Raw genomic sequence first — 15,216 nt, 5'->3', positions numbered from 1 at the left:
GTGGAAGTGCAGGTGTGATTATTAGACACTCACTTGTACTGCGCCTGGAAGTGTTCCTGTACAAAGCTGTGGTGTGCACCAGGCTGCTCTGGGTTTGGAGACTCAGACGCTGAGGATTCCTCTCCTCCGGAAACACCCTGAAAATGCAAACAAGAGTGTATAACACACACTGATGAGTTTTTAAATGAACATTTAAATGTAGTTCAATAAACACAACCCAAATTCCAAAGGTGGGACACAAACTAATAATGTAATGAGTTTATCTGTAACCCTTATCCAGTTCAGGGTCGCGGTGGGTCCAGAGCCTAACTGGAATCATTGGGCGCAAGGCGGGAATACACCCTGGAGGGGGCGCCAGTCCTTCACAGGGCAATACACACTCACACATTCACTCACACACTCACCCCTATGGACAATTTTGCATCGCCAATCCACCTACCAACGTGTGTTTTTGAACTGTGGGAGGAAACAGGAGCACCTGGAGGAAACCCACGCAGACACAGGGAGAACACACCACACTCCTCACAGACAGTCACCCGGAGGAAACCCACGCAGAAACAGGGAGAACACACCACACTCCTCACAGACAGTCACCCGGAGGAAACCCACGCAGACACAGAGAGAACACACCACACTCCTCACAGACAGTGACCCGGAGGAAACCCACGCAGACACAGGGAGAACACACCACACTCCTCACAGACAGTCACCCGGAGCGGGAATCGAACCCACAACCTCCAGGCCCCTGGAGCTGTGTGACTGCGACACCGTGCCTCCTTAGTTAGATTTAGGGAAGTCTATCTGAAACGTAAATGTGCATCCTGTTTGGGACAGGGAGACTTCACCTGACTCTCTGCAGGACGTAATTCTGACTGTGGAGCAGTGAGAGAGTAGATGGTAACAGAAAGATGTATGTCCTAATAGTCCATAAGGTCTGGGACTTAGGGAAATCTGAGACATGATGTAATGGTAAAAGGAAAAGTGTACGTGACATTATGTCTAAATAAATTAGAGATTGGAGTGTCTTTATTCCTCTGATTTCTCCTCGGGTCTGAGACTTAATTTAGAACTAGGTCTTAACTTCCTGGTGGCACTTAGACAATTGCCATAACAACCTGGGGGCTTGTCCGGGATGATTGAATATCCAGATGACGATATCGACAATCTGGACGCAGCGTATGAATGTTACACACGAAATGTGTCCAAAGATGTTCTGCACTGTGGGTAGTTGACCAGAATCAGAGGGTTTTCTCTATCCACCCTGCTGTATGCACACTGTGACTCAATGAAGGCCTAAGCCGACCTGTTTGGTCACCACTGTTGTACAGTTATTTTTAATCACACAGATCATTCAAATCAAACGGATCATTCACCCGGGCCATGGCAGAACTAATGACGTTCACAGCTGAGTTACATGAATTCTATGGAATTCATAATGATTGGGTGGCTTAGTTTGATTCATATTTTGGCAAGTGGGGGGCTTTGGGGCTGATCACAGCGATTGGATGCTGCATCATTCCATGTGTCAGAAGTTTGATAATAAAACTATCGAGTGTTCTGTCACCTTCACTATAGTTAGTGAAGAGGTGCACATGGAGCGTCACCCTGCTATTCCTGATCGTAATCCTCTGGACGAGTTGCCCCTTGAAATGCCTCGGCCAATTTATACCTCCTCCGACCATGACTCTACTGAAGAGAATCAGTAAATCATTTAATCATTTTATTCATCAATGTTTCTTTTATATTCACTCATTTAATCACTTTACCATTTTTATTCCACTTTTGCTCGTATTATACTCATTTTTTAGTGCATGTGTTATGATACCTAAGCTTGGATGACACATCACACATCCTTACTCTTCCTCACTCTCATAACTACGTTACTTACATAAAAGCTTCATAGCAGATACCAGTTCTGACATATAGACATAGCCACATAGCGCTTATATCGTGTGAAATGTAGGGTTCATGGGGTTAAGAACATTTCTGTACAATACAAAACAAAAAGTGCAGTTTCTTGTGCGGCATGGTGGTGCAGCAGGTGGGTGTCGCAGTCACACAGCTCCAGGGGCCTGGAGGTTGTGGGTTCGAGTCCCGCTCCGGGTGACTGTCTGTGAGGAGTGTGGTGTGTTCTCCCTGTGTCTGTGTGGGTTTCCTCCGGGTGACTGTCTGTGAGGAGTGTGGTGTGTTTTCTCTGTGTCCGCGTGGGTTTCCTCCGGATGACTGTCTGTGAGGAGTGTGGTGTGTTCTCCCTGTGTCTGCGTGGGTTTCCTCTGAGTGACTGTCTGTGAGGAGTGTGGTGTGTTCTCCCTGTGTCTGCGTGGGTTTCCTCCGGGTGCTCCGGTTTCCTCCCACAGTCCAAAAACACTCATTGCTAGGTGGACTAGCGACTCAAGTGTCCATAGGTGTGAGTTTGCGTTGCCCTGTGAATGGTGTGTTCCTGCCTTGTGCCCAGTGATTCCAGGTAGGCTCCGGAAACCCCACGACCCTGAATTGGAGAAGCGGTTACAGATAATGAATGAATGAATGGAGTGCTGCCGTTCACTCCCCACTGTAAGAAACATTATGCGAAAATATTAGGTCTCTGATGCAACAGGAAATGTTCTTTGACCAGAGGATAGGTTCGAGCTCTGTCATGCATTTGTGTGAAACCCTGGGTTACCATTCAACTTGATATGCACCACTTGACTTCTTGTGCGCGTGTTTGTTAAGGGAAAGCGCTCTTCAAAGGCGCGAGAGATGAATGACCTCAGCTGAACCCCTCACATAGTGAGTGTTCATCCAGTCCTCCCGCTTGTAAGCCTGTTTTTATTTAATCACCTCGAGACAGTACAGACTGGCTTTGGAAATGGATAAAAAGACGGGGAAGGTGATACACTGAGTTCCAGAGGAATCGCACACAGACGACACAAGGTCAGTAATGAGAGAGGAGAAGGAGACTGGTACGGCTTACCACCGACCTACTCGCTACAGGACTCGCAACTAATGAGCAACGTACGTGAGAGAGGAAGAATTTAGGGGAGGGGGGATGGTGGCATGAGAGTGACAGCAAGAGAGAGATGGTGAGAGAGAGACAGTGAGCAAAGAGAGAGAGAGAGGAAAATGTATGTGTGAATGTGTATGAGAGAGAGAGAGAGAGAATCTGCTTATTGTCAATAGTGTATGAGGGAATTCATTCTCCTGTCCCTGGGCATCAGCACATTGCTGTAAACAAAAACAACACAACGATGAGTTGTTGATGAAGCTGAGTAGGGGTCTCACCTGCAGCCCTTTTTCGTTCTGCAGGATTAGCACAGATCAACAGTTTGAGAACATGCCAAAAAACATGCATTTCATTGTTGCACTGCATTGCTGAAATAAACAGAAGCAGATCTAAGAAAAGTATTACATTAACTTCTTCCAAAGGCACTGCTGAAACTGGCTGAGGAATGGTAGATGATATTTGGACAGTGTAATGTTGTACATATCCAAACCTCAGCATATCGCTCTGTCAGAGAGAAGATAACATGGCTTTAAAGGTTGAGTGGATGAAGTCCATCATCTCCATTACTGTGTTAAACATGTGGTACGCTGTGGAGACAAACCAAAACTGTATTGGCTTGATATCTTCCACATATCTGGTCACTAAAAGGTCATACTTTCTGTTTGCAAATGATTACAGCTGGGAGTCTCTTGCTTGAGGTCAGATACCAACAAGAGTGTTGATTTCCCTGTGTCTGTGTGGGTTTCCTCCCACAGTGCAAAAACACACGTTGGTAAGTGGATTGAGGACTCAAAGGTGTCCGTAGGTGTGTGTGTGTGAGTGTGTGTCACCCTGTGAAGAACTGGCGCCCCCTCCAGGGTGTGTTCCTGCCTTGTGCCCAGTGATTCTGGATAGGCTCTGGACCCACCGCGACCCTGAATTGTTAAAGACAATGAATGAATGAATGAATGAATATTCAGGATTAGAAACGAAAATGCAAATAACAATGGGAAAATGGACCAATTCCCAACCCTTTTGAAAAACTTTACAGAAAATTGCTCTTTATTGCTTAAAATACACAGACCTGGCAACTTTCAAACCACTGTGAGGCATATAAAGGGGGAAATTCAACACTTCAAAACACAAAAAGGAATTTCTACCAACTATAATTAACACAGGTTTTTCAATGCATTTGTTTTTTTTTAAATATACAGTTACATTTACGATGGTTAATGAAGGACAATACTCAATACACTGAACACATTCCAAGGAAGGCAAGGAATATCCATCCCTGTTCATTCATTCATTCATTCATTCACTCATTATCTGTAACCCTTATCCAGTTCAGGGTCGCAGTGGGTCCAGAGCCTACCTGGAATCATTGGGCGCAAGGCCCATCCCTGTTCATTGATGAGAAATGTAGGATGTAAGTCTCAAGGTGAGATATTCTATAGATCATAAATAATAAGAACTCCCAGGTTCGCTGGAGAGAAATGATGTTTCCTTCTTTCATATCTAGATCTGAGCAGAGTTGGGATTTATGACTGAATAGAGCTGTAAAACACCTGAAAGAGTGAATCCTGGTGTAATGCCTGTGATAAAGTCAAGTTATGCCCATTCATAAATGACACATGGGTCCAAGCATTGCACCTGCTCCAGAACACCCCGTTCTGTTGACAAAGTGCCCTACAGTTGCCAAACACCCAGTACAAATCATGAGCTAGAGGGGTATAAACAGAGTGAAGGAGCCATTATACACCATCCAGTGTCTTGGGATGACATTTGTGATGCACAACTAATCATCCAACATCCCCTACTGACCTCAGTAATGGTTCTATGTCTGAATGCAATCAACAAGTCACAGCAATGTTCATCATTTAACATGAAGACTTAGTAGAAAAGTAGAGGGGATAAACTTTCCTTGTTCCCTTTCTGTCTCCATTTGTCTTGTGTTTTCTTTTAGGGCTTTGTTATTCCTTTCTTTTATTACCTCTCCTTTCTCTCTCTCTCTCTCTCTCTCTCTTCATTCCCCTGTCCATCTAATACTCCTCAGCTGGTAATTATGGCCTTGGAGTTCATGCAAAGCAGCACTCGAACACACAATGAGAGAGAAAATACTGTCTGCGCTCTCTTTAATAGCTGCAGATGCTGGAGGGTTCAGCTGAATCTGTGGTGGGATTAAAGCACTCGCAGGTCAAGCAGTTTCATGCTGCCAGCCACAAGCACAACAGCTTCAACAGTTGCCTTTAATGTGGAGGGTCATAAGTAGGTGATTCCTAATGAAAGTATCTTAGTACAGCAGTCTAGATTGTAATAAAGAGCAGTGCCCGTTTTGAACCCAGTGGGAGTCCTGAATGTTAAATCTTTAATTTCCAGGCGATATATAGGCGGTGTATAATGTATTAATAGGACCACTGCTGTGGACTGAGCCTTCGTTCTTGAGGGACATCAATCATTTTAATCGGGCAAATCACAGCCTTATTGAGCGTGATCACATCGTGAGGCCTGGAGAGCCAGAGCGGGGAGCCGTCACAGCCAGATACCACAGTGGTTCTGTACTTCTCCCTAATGATGGGCATTTGAAGTCATTTCACAAGCACTCGATCACATAAAAACATTACTCAGAATCCTCTGATGTTCAAAGATGGCTAGTGAAGTGAAGACCTGTTCTTCAAAGACAGTGAAAGCAACAAAGTGAGCTTTCAGGTTTTCATTAGAAGAGGAGTACTTATTTGAACCCAAGAATAATAGCACCACGACAATACTGTAGATATAACTGGAACTGGCTGCACAGTGGCACAGCAGGTAGGTGCCGCAGTCACACAGCGAGGAGGTTGTGGGTTCGAGTCCCGCTCCTGGTGACTGTCTGTGAGGAGTGTGGTGTGTTCTCTCTGTGTCTGCGTGGGTTTCCTCCGGGTGACTGTCTGTGAGGAGTGTGGTGTGTTCTCTCTGTGTCTGCGTGGGTTTCCTCCGGGTGACTGTCTGTGAGGAGTGTGGTGTGTTCTACCTGTGTCTGTGTGGGTTTCCTCCGGGTGACTGTCTGTGAGGAGTGTGGTGTGTTTTCCCTGTGTCTGTGTGGGTTTCCTCCGGGTGACTGTCTGTGAGGAGTGTTGTGTGTTCTCCCTGTGTCTGCGTGGGTTTCCTCCGGGTGACTGTCTGTCTGTGAGGAGTGTGGTGTGTTCTCTCTGTGTCTGCTTAGGTTTCCTCCAGGTGACTGTCAGTGAGGAGTGTGGTGTGTTCTCTCTGTGTCTGCGTGGGTTTCCTCCGGGTGACTGTGAGGAGTGTGGTGTGTTCTCCCTGTGTCTGTGTGGGTTTCCTCCGGGTGACTGTCTGTGAGGAGTGTGGTGTGTTCTCCCTGTGTCTGCGTGGGTTTCCTCCGGGTGACTGTCTGTCTGTGAGGAGTGTGGTGTGTTCTCTCTGTGTCTGCTTAGGTTTCCTCCGGGTGACTGTCTGTGAGGAGTGTGGTGTGTTCTCCCTGTGTCTGTGTGGGTTTCCTCCGGGTGACTGTCAGTGAGGAGTGTGGTGTGTTCTCCCTGTGTCTGTGTGGGTTTCCTCCGGGTGACTGTCTGTGAGGAGTGTGGTGTGTTCTCCCTGTGTCTGCGTGGGTTTCCTCCGGGTGACTGTCTGTCTGTGAGGAGTGTGGTGTGTTCTCTCTGTGTCTGCTTAGGTTTCCTCCAGGTGACTGTCAGTGAGGAGTGTGGTGTGTTCTCCCTGTGTCTGTGTGGGTTTCCTCCGGGTGACTGTCTGTGAGGAGTGTGGTGTGTTCTCTCTGTGTCTGCGTGGGTTTCCTCCGGGTGACTGTGAGGAGTGTGGTGTGTTCTCCCTGTGTCTGTGTGGGTTTCCTCCGGGTGACTGTCTGTGAGGAGTGTGGTGTGTTTTCCCTGTTTCTGTGTGGGTTTCCTCCGGGTGACTGTCTGTGAGGAGTGTGGTGTGTTCTCCCTGTGTCTGCGTGGGTTTTCTCCGGGTGACTGTCTGTGAGGAGTGTGGTGTGTTCTCCCTGTGTCTGCGTGGGTTTTCTCCGGGTGACTGTCTGTCTGTGAGGAGTGTGGTGTGTTCTCCCTGTGTCTGCTTGGGTTTCCTCCGGGTGACTGTCAGTGAGGAGTGTGGTGTGTTCTCCCTGTGTCTGCGTGGGTTTCCTCCGGGTGACTGTCTGTGAGGAGTGTGGTGTGTTCTCCCTGTGTCTGCGTGGGTTTTCTCCGGGTGACTGTCTGTGAGGAGTGTGGTGTGTTCTCTCTGTGTCTGCTTAGGTTTCCTCCGGGTGACTGTCTGTGAGGAGTGTGGTGTGTTCTCCCTGTGTCTGTGTGGGTTTCCTCTGGGTGACTGTCTGTGAGGAGTGTGGTGTGTTCTCTCTGTGTCTGCTTGGGTTTCCTCCGGGTGACTGTCAGTGAGGAGTGTGGTGTGTTCTCCCTGTGTCTGCGTGGGTTTCCTCCGGGTGACTGTCTGTGAGGAGTGTGGTGTGTTCTCCCTGTGTCTGTGTGGGTTTCCTCCGGGTGACTGTCTGTGAGGAGTGTGGTGTGTTCTCCCTGTGTCTGCGTGGGTTTTCTCCGGGTGACTGTCTGTCTGTGAGGAGTGTGGTGTGTTCTTTCTGTGTCTGCTTAGGTTTCCTCCGGGTGACTGTCTGTGAGGAGTGTGGTGTGTTCTCCCTGTGTCTGTGTGGGTTTCCTCTGGGTGACTGTCTGTGAGGAGTGTGGTGTGTTCTCTCTGTGTCTGCTTGGGTTTCCTCCGGGTGACTGTCAGTGAGGAGTGTGGTGTGTTCTCCCTGTGTCTGCGTGGGTTTCCTCCGGGTGACTGTCTGTGAGGAGTGTGGTGTGTTCTCCCTGTGTCTGTGTGGGTTTCCTCCGGGTGACTGTCTGTGAGGAGTGTGGTGTGTTCTCCCTGTGTCTGCGTGGGTTTCCTCCGGGTGACTGTCTGTGAGGAGTGTGGTGTGTTCTCCCTGTGTCTGCGTGGGTTTCCTCCGGGTGACTGTCTGTGAGGAGTGTGGTGTGTTCTTCCTGTGTCTGTGTGGGTTTCCTCCGGGTGACTGTCTGTGAGGAGTGTGGTGTGTTCTCCCTGTGTCTGCGTGGGTTTCCTCCGGGTGACTGTCTGTCTGTGAGGAGTGTGGTGTGTTCTCTCTGTGTCTGCGTGGGTTTCCTCCGGGTGACTGTCTGTGAGGAGTGTGGTGTGTTCTCCCTGTGTCTGTGTGGGTTTCCTCCGGGTGACTGTCTGTGAGGAGTGTGGTGTGTTCTCCCTGTGTCTGCGTGGGGTCCCTCTGGGTGCTCCGGTTTCCTCCCACAGTCCTAAAACACACGTCGGCAGGTGGATTGGCAACTCAAAAGGCGTGTGAGTGAATGTGTGTGTGTTGCCCTGTGAAGGACTGGTGCCCCCTCCAGGGTGTATTCCCACCTTGTGCCCAATGATTCCAGGTAGACTCTGGACCCACCGCGACCCTGAACTGGATAAGGGTTATAGACAATGAATGAATGAATGAATGTCTAAGATGAGGGTGATTTCCCCCTAGTCCAAGCTGTACATTCAAACAGCCAATCAGTGATTTTTTTTCAAACATTATTTTCATATCTGCCAACCCTCCCCCGTTACTCAGGATTCTCCCGTTTATTAAACACTCTCCTCCCGTTTAAATATTTCCCCATAAATCTAACTTTTCTAAAAGAAAAATGGACGGGAACATTAACCGAAGGAATAACCATCATAACGTCCTGTTTGATGTGTTTGCCACGTTCTCTCCTCACCTCTGGTGAACAGGTGGCAGAACGCAGAACATCAGCTGTAACAAACAGCAGCTGCCAATAAAACAAGATTAGGAGGAGGAGAGGATGACGGAGCGGTAGAACAGCAGCACGGAGGTTCAAGGATGAGTAAACGCGAGGGGGCAGGGGTGGGCGGTGGAATGGGGGATTGCTGTACCTGCCAAAAACTAAAAGGCTAGAAGTTTGAGCAAGTATCTCCTCGTTTCGGAGGAGGTTTAATCTTATGCAGTGAAGAGCAAGTGTGAAGAACAGTTTATATCTGTGTAGTAAATCTAAAGAATCTGGAACCATGTCAGCCGCCCCAGAGCAGGAACGGCACTGTTGCATCAATGCATTCCATTGTTATCTCTGTTGAAAGAGTAGGAAAACCGTTTTCCAAAGAAGGTTTTCACTTCACTAAATTCCCCTGAATGTCTGATCACTGTGAGGAGTGGGAGGACTCAGAGTTTACTCATAATATTCCATCTCTTAAATATATATATATATACACACACACACACACTGAAACCTTGACTGACAAGTGAATCAACTCACGAATTTACACGAGATACCAGCCAAAATCTGGGTTACGCCACCCGCCACTAGACAGCCCAGTGAGCGTTCAGGTAACTTGAGTATCTTGCCGTGCATCTGTCGTATCGCTGTTTTTTTTTGTAGCATTGTAGCATTAAGTGTATAGCGAGTAAGTTACGTGATAGAGCTCCTCCACCTCCGCCAGCATCTTCGTCCAAACTTAGAACCAGTTTATTTCTTTAATTTTTATTATGTATTATTCTTTTTTATACATGATTTGATATTTCTTATTTAAAAACACATAACAAAAAGTGTTGTGGTTTTTGGGTGTCTTTAACATTCGTTAAATGTTATTAACAAATTAATAACGTTTCAATTCATTTTAATTAGTTAATTTAATTTGATATACGTTAGCAAACTTACGAGCTCAGTCACAGAACAAATTAAACTTGTAAGTCAAGGTATATATATATATACACACACACAGTGGAACCTCTACCTACGAACTTGACCCGTTCCGTGACCGGGTTCGTAAGTGAAAAAATACGTTTCTCGAGTCAATTTTCCCCATTTAATATAATGGAAAAGCAATTAATGCGTTCCAGCCCCTGCCCCAAAACTCACCCTTTTTGCACTGATATATGTTTACAACACTCTCAAATTAGTAAAAAATACATGTAGCGTTACTAAAAATAAAAGAGAAATACAGTGGAAACAGTAATAAAAAAGAAATAATAAAGTTGTAAGTGGTTACACATCGCTACCTTGAAGACGTGACGACTGGCTGGAGGAGTAACACAGGCACTGGCTGTATGACGGGAGGTGGGGGGGGGGGTGGAATAACGGAGAGTAGGAGGGTGAATGTGGAGAGACGAAGCGTAGATACGGCTTAACTTAGCACGAATTTCCATGTCTGCTATTTACGCTAATGCTAAATTGCTAAAGCTACAATGTGCTAATCTTAAAAGCTCACTCAAGTCTGGGGGCGCTGGGAGACTCGCCTATTGGGGTCAGTGGCCGTTTCCAGCCGCCGGCTCGGAGGAGGCTCGGGTTCGTTTCTAGAGTTGTGGTTCATTGGTGGAGGCAAAAAAGATTCAAGTGCCCGCTTCGTATCTTGGAAAGTTCGTTAGTAGAGGTTCCACTGTAATATATATATATATATGCCCCCTCCAGGGTGTGTTCCTGCCTTGCGCCCAATGATTCCAAGTAGGCTCTGGACCCACAGCGACCCTGAACTGGATAAGGGTTACAGATAATGAATGAATGTATGTATGTATATATATATATATATATATATATATATATATATATATATATATATATATATATAGACACACACACACACACACAGTAATCCCTTGTTACTTTGCGGTTCATCTTTCGCGGATTCGCTACTTTGTGGGTTTTTTCAAGGGGGCCTTTTTATTATTTACATGTATTAGGCTTGCAGGTGACAAAATGTATCATTTACAAGTGTTCATTACGTACAGTACACGTATTGTTCACGTCCACATCCGAGTGAAATTTACTGACGCTAAATCACAGCTTAGGAATGACTCTATTAAAGAAACTGGTAGAATATCACATGTAGTTCCAGCTGAAGAACATTATAGAATGATAAATATATATAATATTAAAGATTTCTTATGTCCTTTATATAACCATTCAAAGGTGCACCAATTACTAGACGTTTTGTCAGTTATCTAAAAGCAAACACAATATATGACCATGCTTTGCCGATAAGTGCCATGACACATCCAATACAACCCATTTTAATTCAGAGTTACTGTTTATATACTGCATTAGCATATTGCAAGATACGTATTTGCAAAATGTAAAGCACCTTTATTTGTTTTTAATTCCCTTCCTCAAAAGTTAAACTATGTATTTGTGTGTTAAAATGTATATTAAAGGGAACGTCTACGATTGGGAGGAAACAGCTCAAAGCTCTGCTTCTTTTAACGCAGAACCGTATGTTTGAGGGAAAACAATGACTGTTTGTACGTGGCTGGTATTTCTTGTCGTAAGTTTTAATTCACGATTTGAATTACCATTTGTAGCTCAACTTGGTCAGTTTTGTAAAATAACATTTAACTAAACAGTGATGCAGTCAGCCTTCTCCTGAGTTTGGAGACATATCCACGTTACGTGATCCGATACGACAAAAAATAAGAGCAATCCTCATTTCGGTTCATGCTTTTCAACACCTGGGGTTCTGTCCATTGTCTACAACCACTCCACATTCCTTTGCCATGAGCAGAGAGAGAGAAGCTAGAATACCGTTTTTTCATTCATTTCTAGACACTGGGGTTTCGTAAACGAGCAGATGATACCGTATTAAAGTTCGTTAACTGATTTTCACTTAGCAAATCAATAAAGAAATGTCATCTAACCAGGAGTGTTCCAACATCTGCAGACAGCAGTAAAAACGCTTCATCTCTGTCTATCTAGGTTAAATCATTAAGCCAGAAGTCTCTATTTCAAGGCTAATGATGCACAGGACTCACACCCAGCAGGAGCTCATAAAACAACATGTACTCGCTGGAGTCCGCTGTCATGAATAAGCAATGTACAGCAGAGTACGTGTGGGCTGAATAAAATAAAGCCGTCCTGGCCAACACGGCTACAGCTTGGTCCAGTGCCACAGCTCCACAGCTAATCTACAGCGATTTCCTTAGCCCAGTTCTCCTGAGTGTTATCTTTCCTTGACGGAGAACAGGAGGGTGAACAACATCAAAGGCCCCGAGGGAGAAACAATCTGCTGGTGGGTGAGTGAAGGTCCACTTGTGAAGGGAGAGCACAATCATCTGATACTCTGCCAAAGGAAAAGGATGCCAAAGGTGTCACTTCACAAAGGAAGACTTGGCCAGCGCTTGGGCTTCATTCATCTCAAGCCTTCACACGTCAGAGTAACGGCCTGCTGTCCAGGTTTGAAGGGATTGGGCGACCACTGAATACCTTAAAAATTACTAACTGACACAATGTTTAAATGGACCTTCAAAGAACACAGTGTGGATGTATTTGCATCGAGCGGCATGGCGCAGCAGGTAGGGGTCGCAGTCACACAGCTCCAGGGACCTGGAAGTTGTGGGTTTGTTTCCTGCTCCGGGTGACTGTCTGTGAGGAGTGTGGTGTGTTCTCCCTGTGTCTGCGTGGGTTTCCTCCGGGTGACTGTCTGTGAGGAGTGCGGTGTGTTCTCCCTGTGTCTGCGTGGGTTTCCTCCGGGTGACTGTCTGTGAGGAGTGTGGTGTGTTCTCCCTGTGTCTGCGTGGGTTTCCTCTGGGTGACTGTCTGTGAGGAGTTGGTGTGTTCTCCAAACAATTGGATCACCATCTTTTATATCGCTGTTTTTTTATTTTTGAGACACCTTGTATATCAGCTCAAAATAGCAAAAAAAAAAAAAAAAAAAAAAACTCGTAAGAGATGATATTATAAGGATAAAGCAAAGAAGCTAGTGTTGACATCAAAGAAATCTACAGCCCAGTGAGGATCTTAAAGTCATGACGGTGAGATTAAGAGCATCACTCACCAACTGATCCAACGCCTTGTCCGCCATCTCATGCATTCACCTTTGTTTTTCCCTTTCACGTGTTGTGAATAAAAAACACGAACAGCGAAGGAGTGAATAGTGAGATTTGTTTATTTTCTTGAAGATTTGTTCAACAAAGTGTCTGCGTGGGTTTCCTCCGGGTGACTGTCTGTGAGGAGTGTGGTGTGTTCTCCCTGTGTCTGCGTGGGTTTCCTCCAGGTGACTGTCTGTGAGGAGTGTGGTGTGTTCTCCCTGTGTCTGCGTGGGTTTCCTCCGGGTGACTGTCTGTGAGGAGTGTGGTGTGTTCTCCCTGTGTCTGCGTGGGTTTCCTCCGGGTGACTGTCTGTGAGGAGTGTGGTGTGTTCTCACTGTGTCTGCGTGGGTTTCCTCCGGGTGACTGTCTGTGAGGAGTGTGGTGTGTTCTCTCTGTGTCTGCGTGGGTTTCCTCCGGGTGACTGTCTGTGAGGAGTGTGGTGTGTTCTCACTGTGTCTGTGTGGGTTTCCTCCCACAGTCCTAAAACACACGTTGGTAGGTGAATTGGCAACTCAAAAGTGTCCGTAGGTGTGAGTGAATGTGTGTGTGTCGCCCTGTGAAGGACTGGCGCCTCCTCCAGGGTGTATTCCCGCCTTGCGCACAATGATTCGGGGTAGGCTCTGGGCCCACCGCGACACTGAACTGGATAAGGGTTACAGACAATGAATGAATGTATTTGTATCTGGTAAGAAACAAGATTACTGATTTAGGGATGTGGAGAGTTAGGATAAACAGAGAGACGAACCTCCTGAAGAGTGGAAAAATTGCTCCGCTGTTTCATTTGCCTCACACATCATGCCATAAGAAAGATGACAATACACAGCAGGTGGCATTAGGCCTGCTGTGGAACTGCACCAAATGAGACCGTCCAAAAAAGGCAGGGATTTAACTGCATGATTCACGAGATCCATTTGTATTCATTATGTTAATAATAAGCAGCAATGTTACAACACTCAAACCAAAGCCAACAGCAGTAGTGTCTTGTTTTTAAATAACATTTAATTACTTAGAAATGTGCCAGAAATACACAGAAAATCCTAAAGCCAAAAGTATATCTATTGTCACTAACGTGGAAGTAATAAAAGTAAAAGTAACTTCCCAGAAACTTCCAGAACCGCAGTGGAACTTTTTTTTTTTTAAAGCACATCCAGCATCTATCAGCACAGAGAGAACTTTGTTATGTGCTGTTCTTTTCTTTTTGAAACTTTCTGGTCTAAAATAAAACGCCAAACACAGAGCAGCACACCGACAAAACAGAAGGAAGGTAAACAAAAGTAATGAATGAATGAATGAAATGTAAATGAATAAAAAGTAGATTCCTTGATACAATAATACAACTGAATATAAATATATCAAATTGAGTCTATTTAGGAAAGTACATCAGAATAAATGTAGCTTATTTGGGAATGATATTTTCACCTTGGCTCATGTTTCTGGGAGTACAACAAATCAGAAGTGAGTAGACCAGCCATTTAGGAACGCACTTGTGAGTTGGGAGAGCTAATCACTGTCTTCGAGGTGTGTTTGGTGATGAGTATGTCGTCGCCCCAAGCTCCTTCCACACACCAATCTTTTACAATTTCATAATCTCTGGTGCCTAAAACGTTTGCACAGTACTGTACATTAAAAAGACTAGTCAAACGACTAGTTCTCTGTGCTTTTAGGTTCAGTATAACACAAAGAGGCTTTTCTAGAGGCTTTCCTAGAGGAAACAGACGATCAGGTTTAAGATCTGCCTCAATACAGCTGATGCACATTAGTAAACTATAAAAAATGCACTGATCTTTGAGATTAAATCAGAACGACTATTTTGAAGTCACTAAGCACATGGCGTAGATGCCACATATTGATACAGACATTGGTTGACTGTTTTTAACTAGCTTGTTTATTACTTACAGTGGTCATGTAAGGTCATGTCTAATGGCGACCAGTGTTCTCTTTATACATTAATGAGAAACAGTCCAAAGCACCATGGATGAGTTACTTACTCACAGATGTTAAAGAATAAAAAAAGAACACATCTTCATCCTGTCACAACACAGACTCTCTTAAGCAAAACAGAAAAATACACACCCACACACTGCTTCTGTGCCTCTTAAAGGAACACTGCACCTTTTTTGGCTGTAAGCATGTGCCACAAAATGTATAACAATATTAAAAACAGCTGAGTTTATGGGCAACACTGACTGACTGAGGTATCCTGACTATCCTACATCGAAAGGTCAAGAGCACCACAGCTATAGTCTGATCAATGTACACCAGCGTTAGAAATGGGTCTGCAGTAGTAAACTCATTTGAAATAGAGGCCTACACAAAGTCTCTTCTCTGTATTTCGAGGCATGGTTCCATGCTTAAGTGTGTCACATGCAGTGCAGCTTTTACCCACTATGCTATGCCATAAATTAGGGTAAAATAATAATAAAAAAAAAGT

General features: G+C 45.3%; 1 protein-coding gene across 1 annotated transcript in view; it reads right to left on the bottom strand.

The window, feature by feature from the left end:
* usp43b (ubiquitin specific peptidase 43b) overlaps window positions 1-15,216 on the bottom strand; it is a 175,403-nt gene that overhangs the window by 104,517 nt on the left and 55,670 nt on the right. Inside the window, exon 3 of the mRNA XM_066641551.1 lies at window positions 34-137. Within this exon, the coding sequence (XP_066497648.1) occupies window positions 34-137 (104 nt within the window). The remainder of the gene's footprint in view (window positions 1-33; window positions 138-15,216) is intronic.

This window comes from Hoplias malabaricus, chromosome 13, assembly GCF_029633855.1.
Source record: "Hoplias malabaricus isolate fHopMal1 chromosome 13, fHopMal1.hap1, whole genome shotgun sequence".
In the NCBI taxonomy this organism is placed as follows: Eukaryota; Metazoa; Chordata; class Actinopteri; order Characiformes; family Erythrinidae; genus Hoplias; species Hoplias malabaricus.
This window is presented reverse-complemented; position numbering and strand designations above follow the sequence as displayed.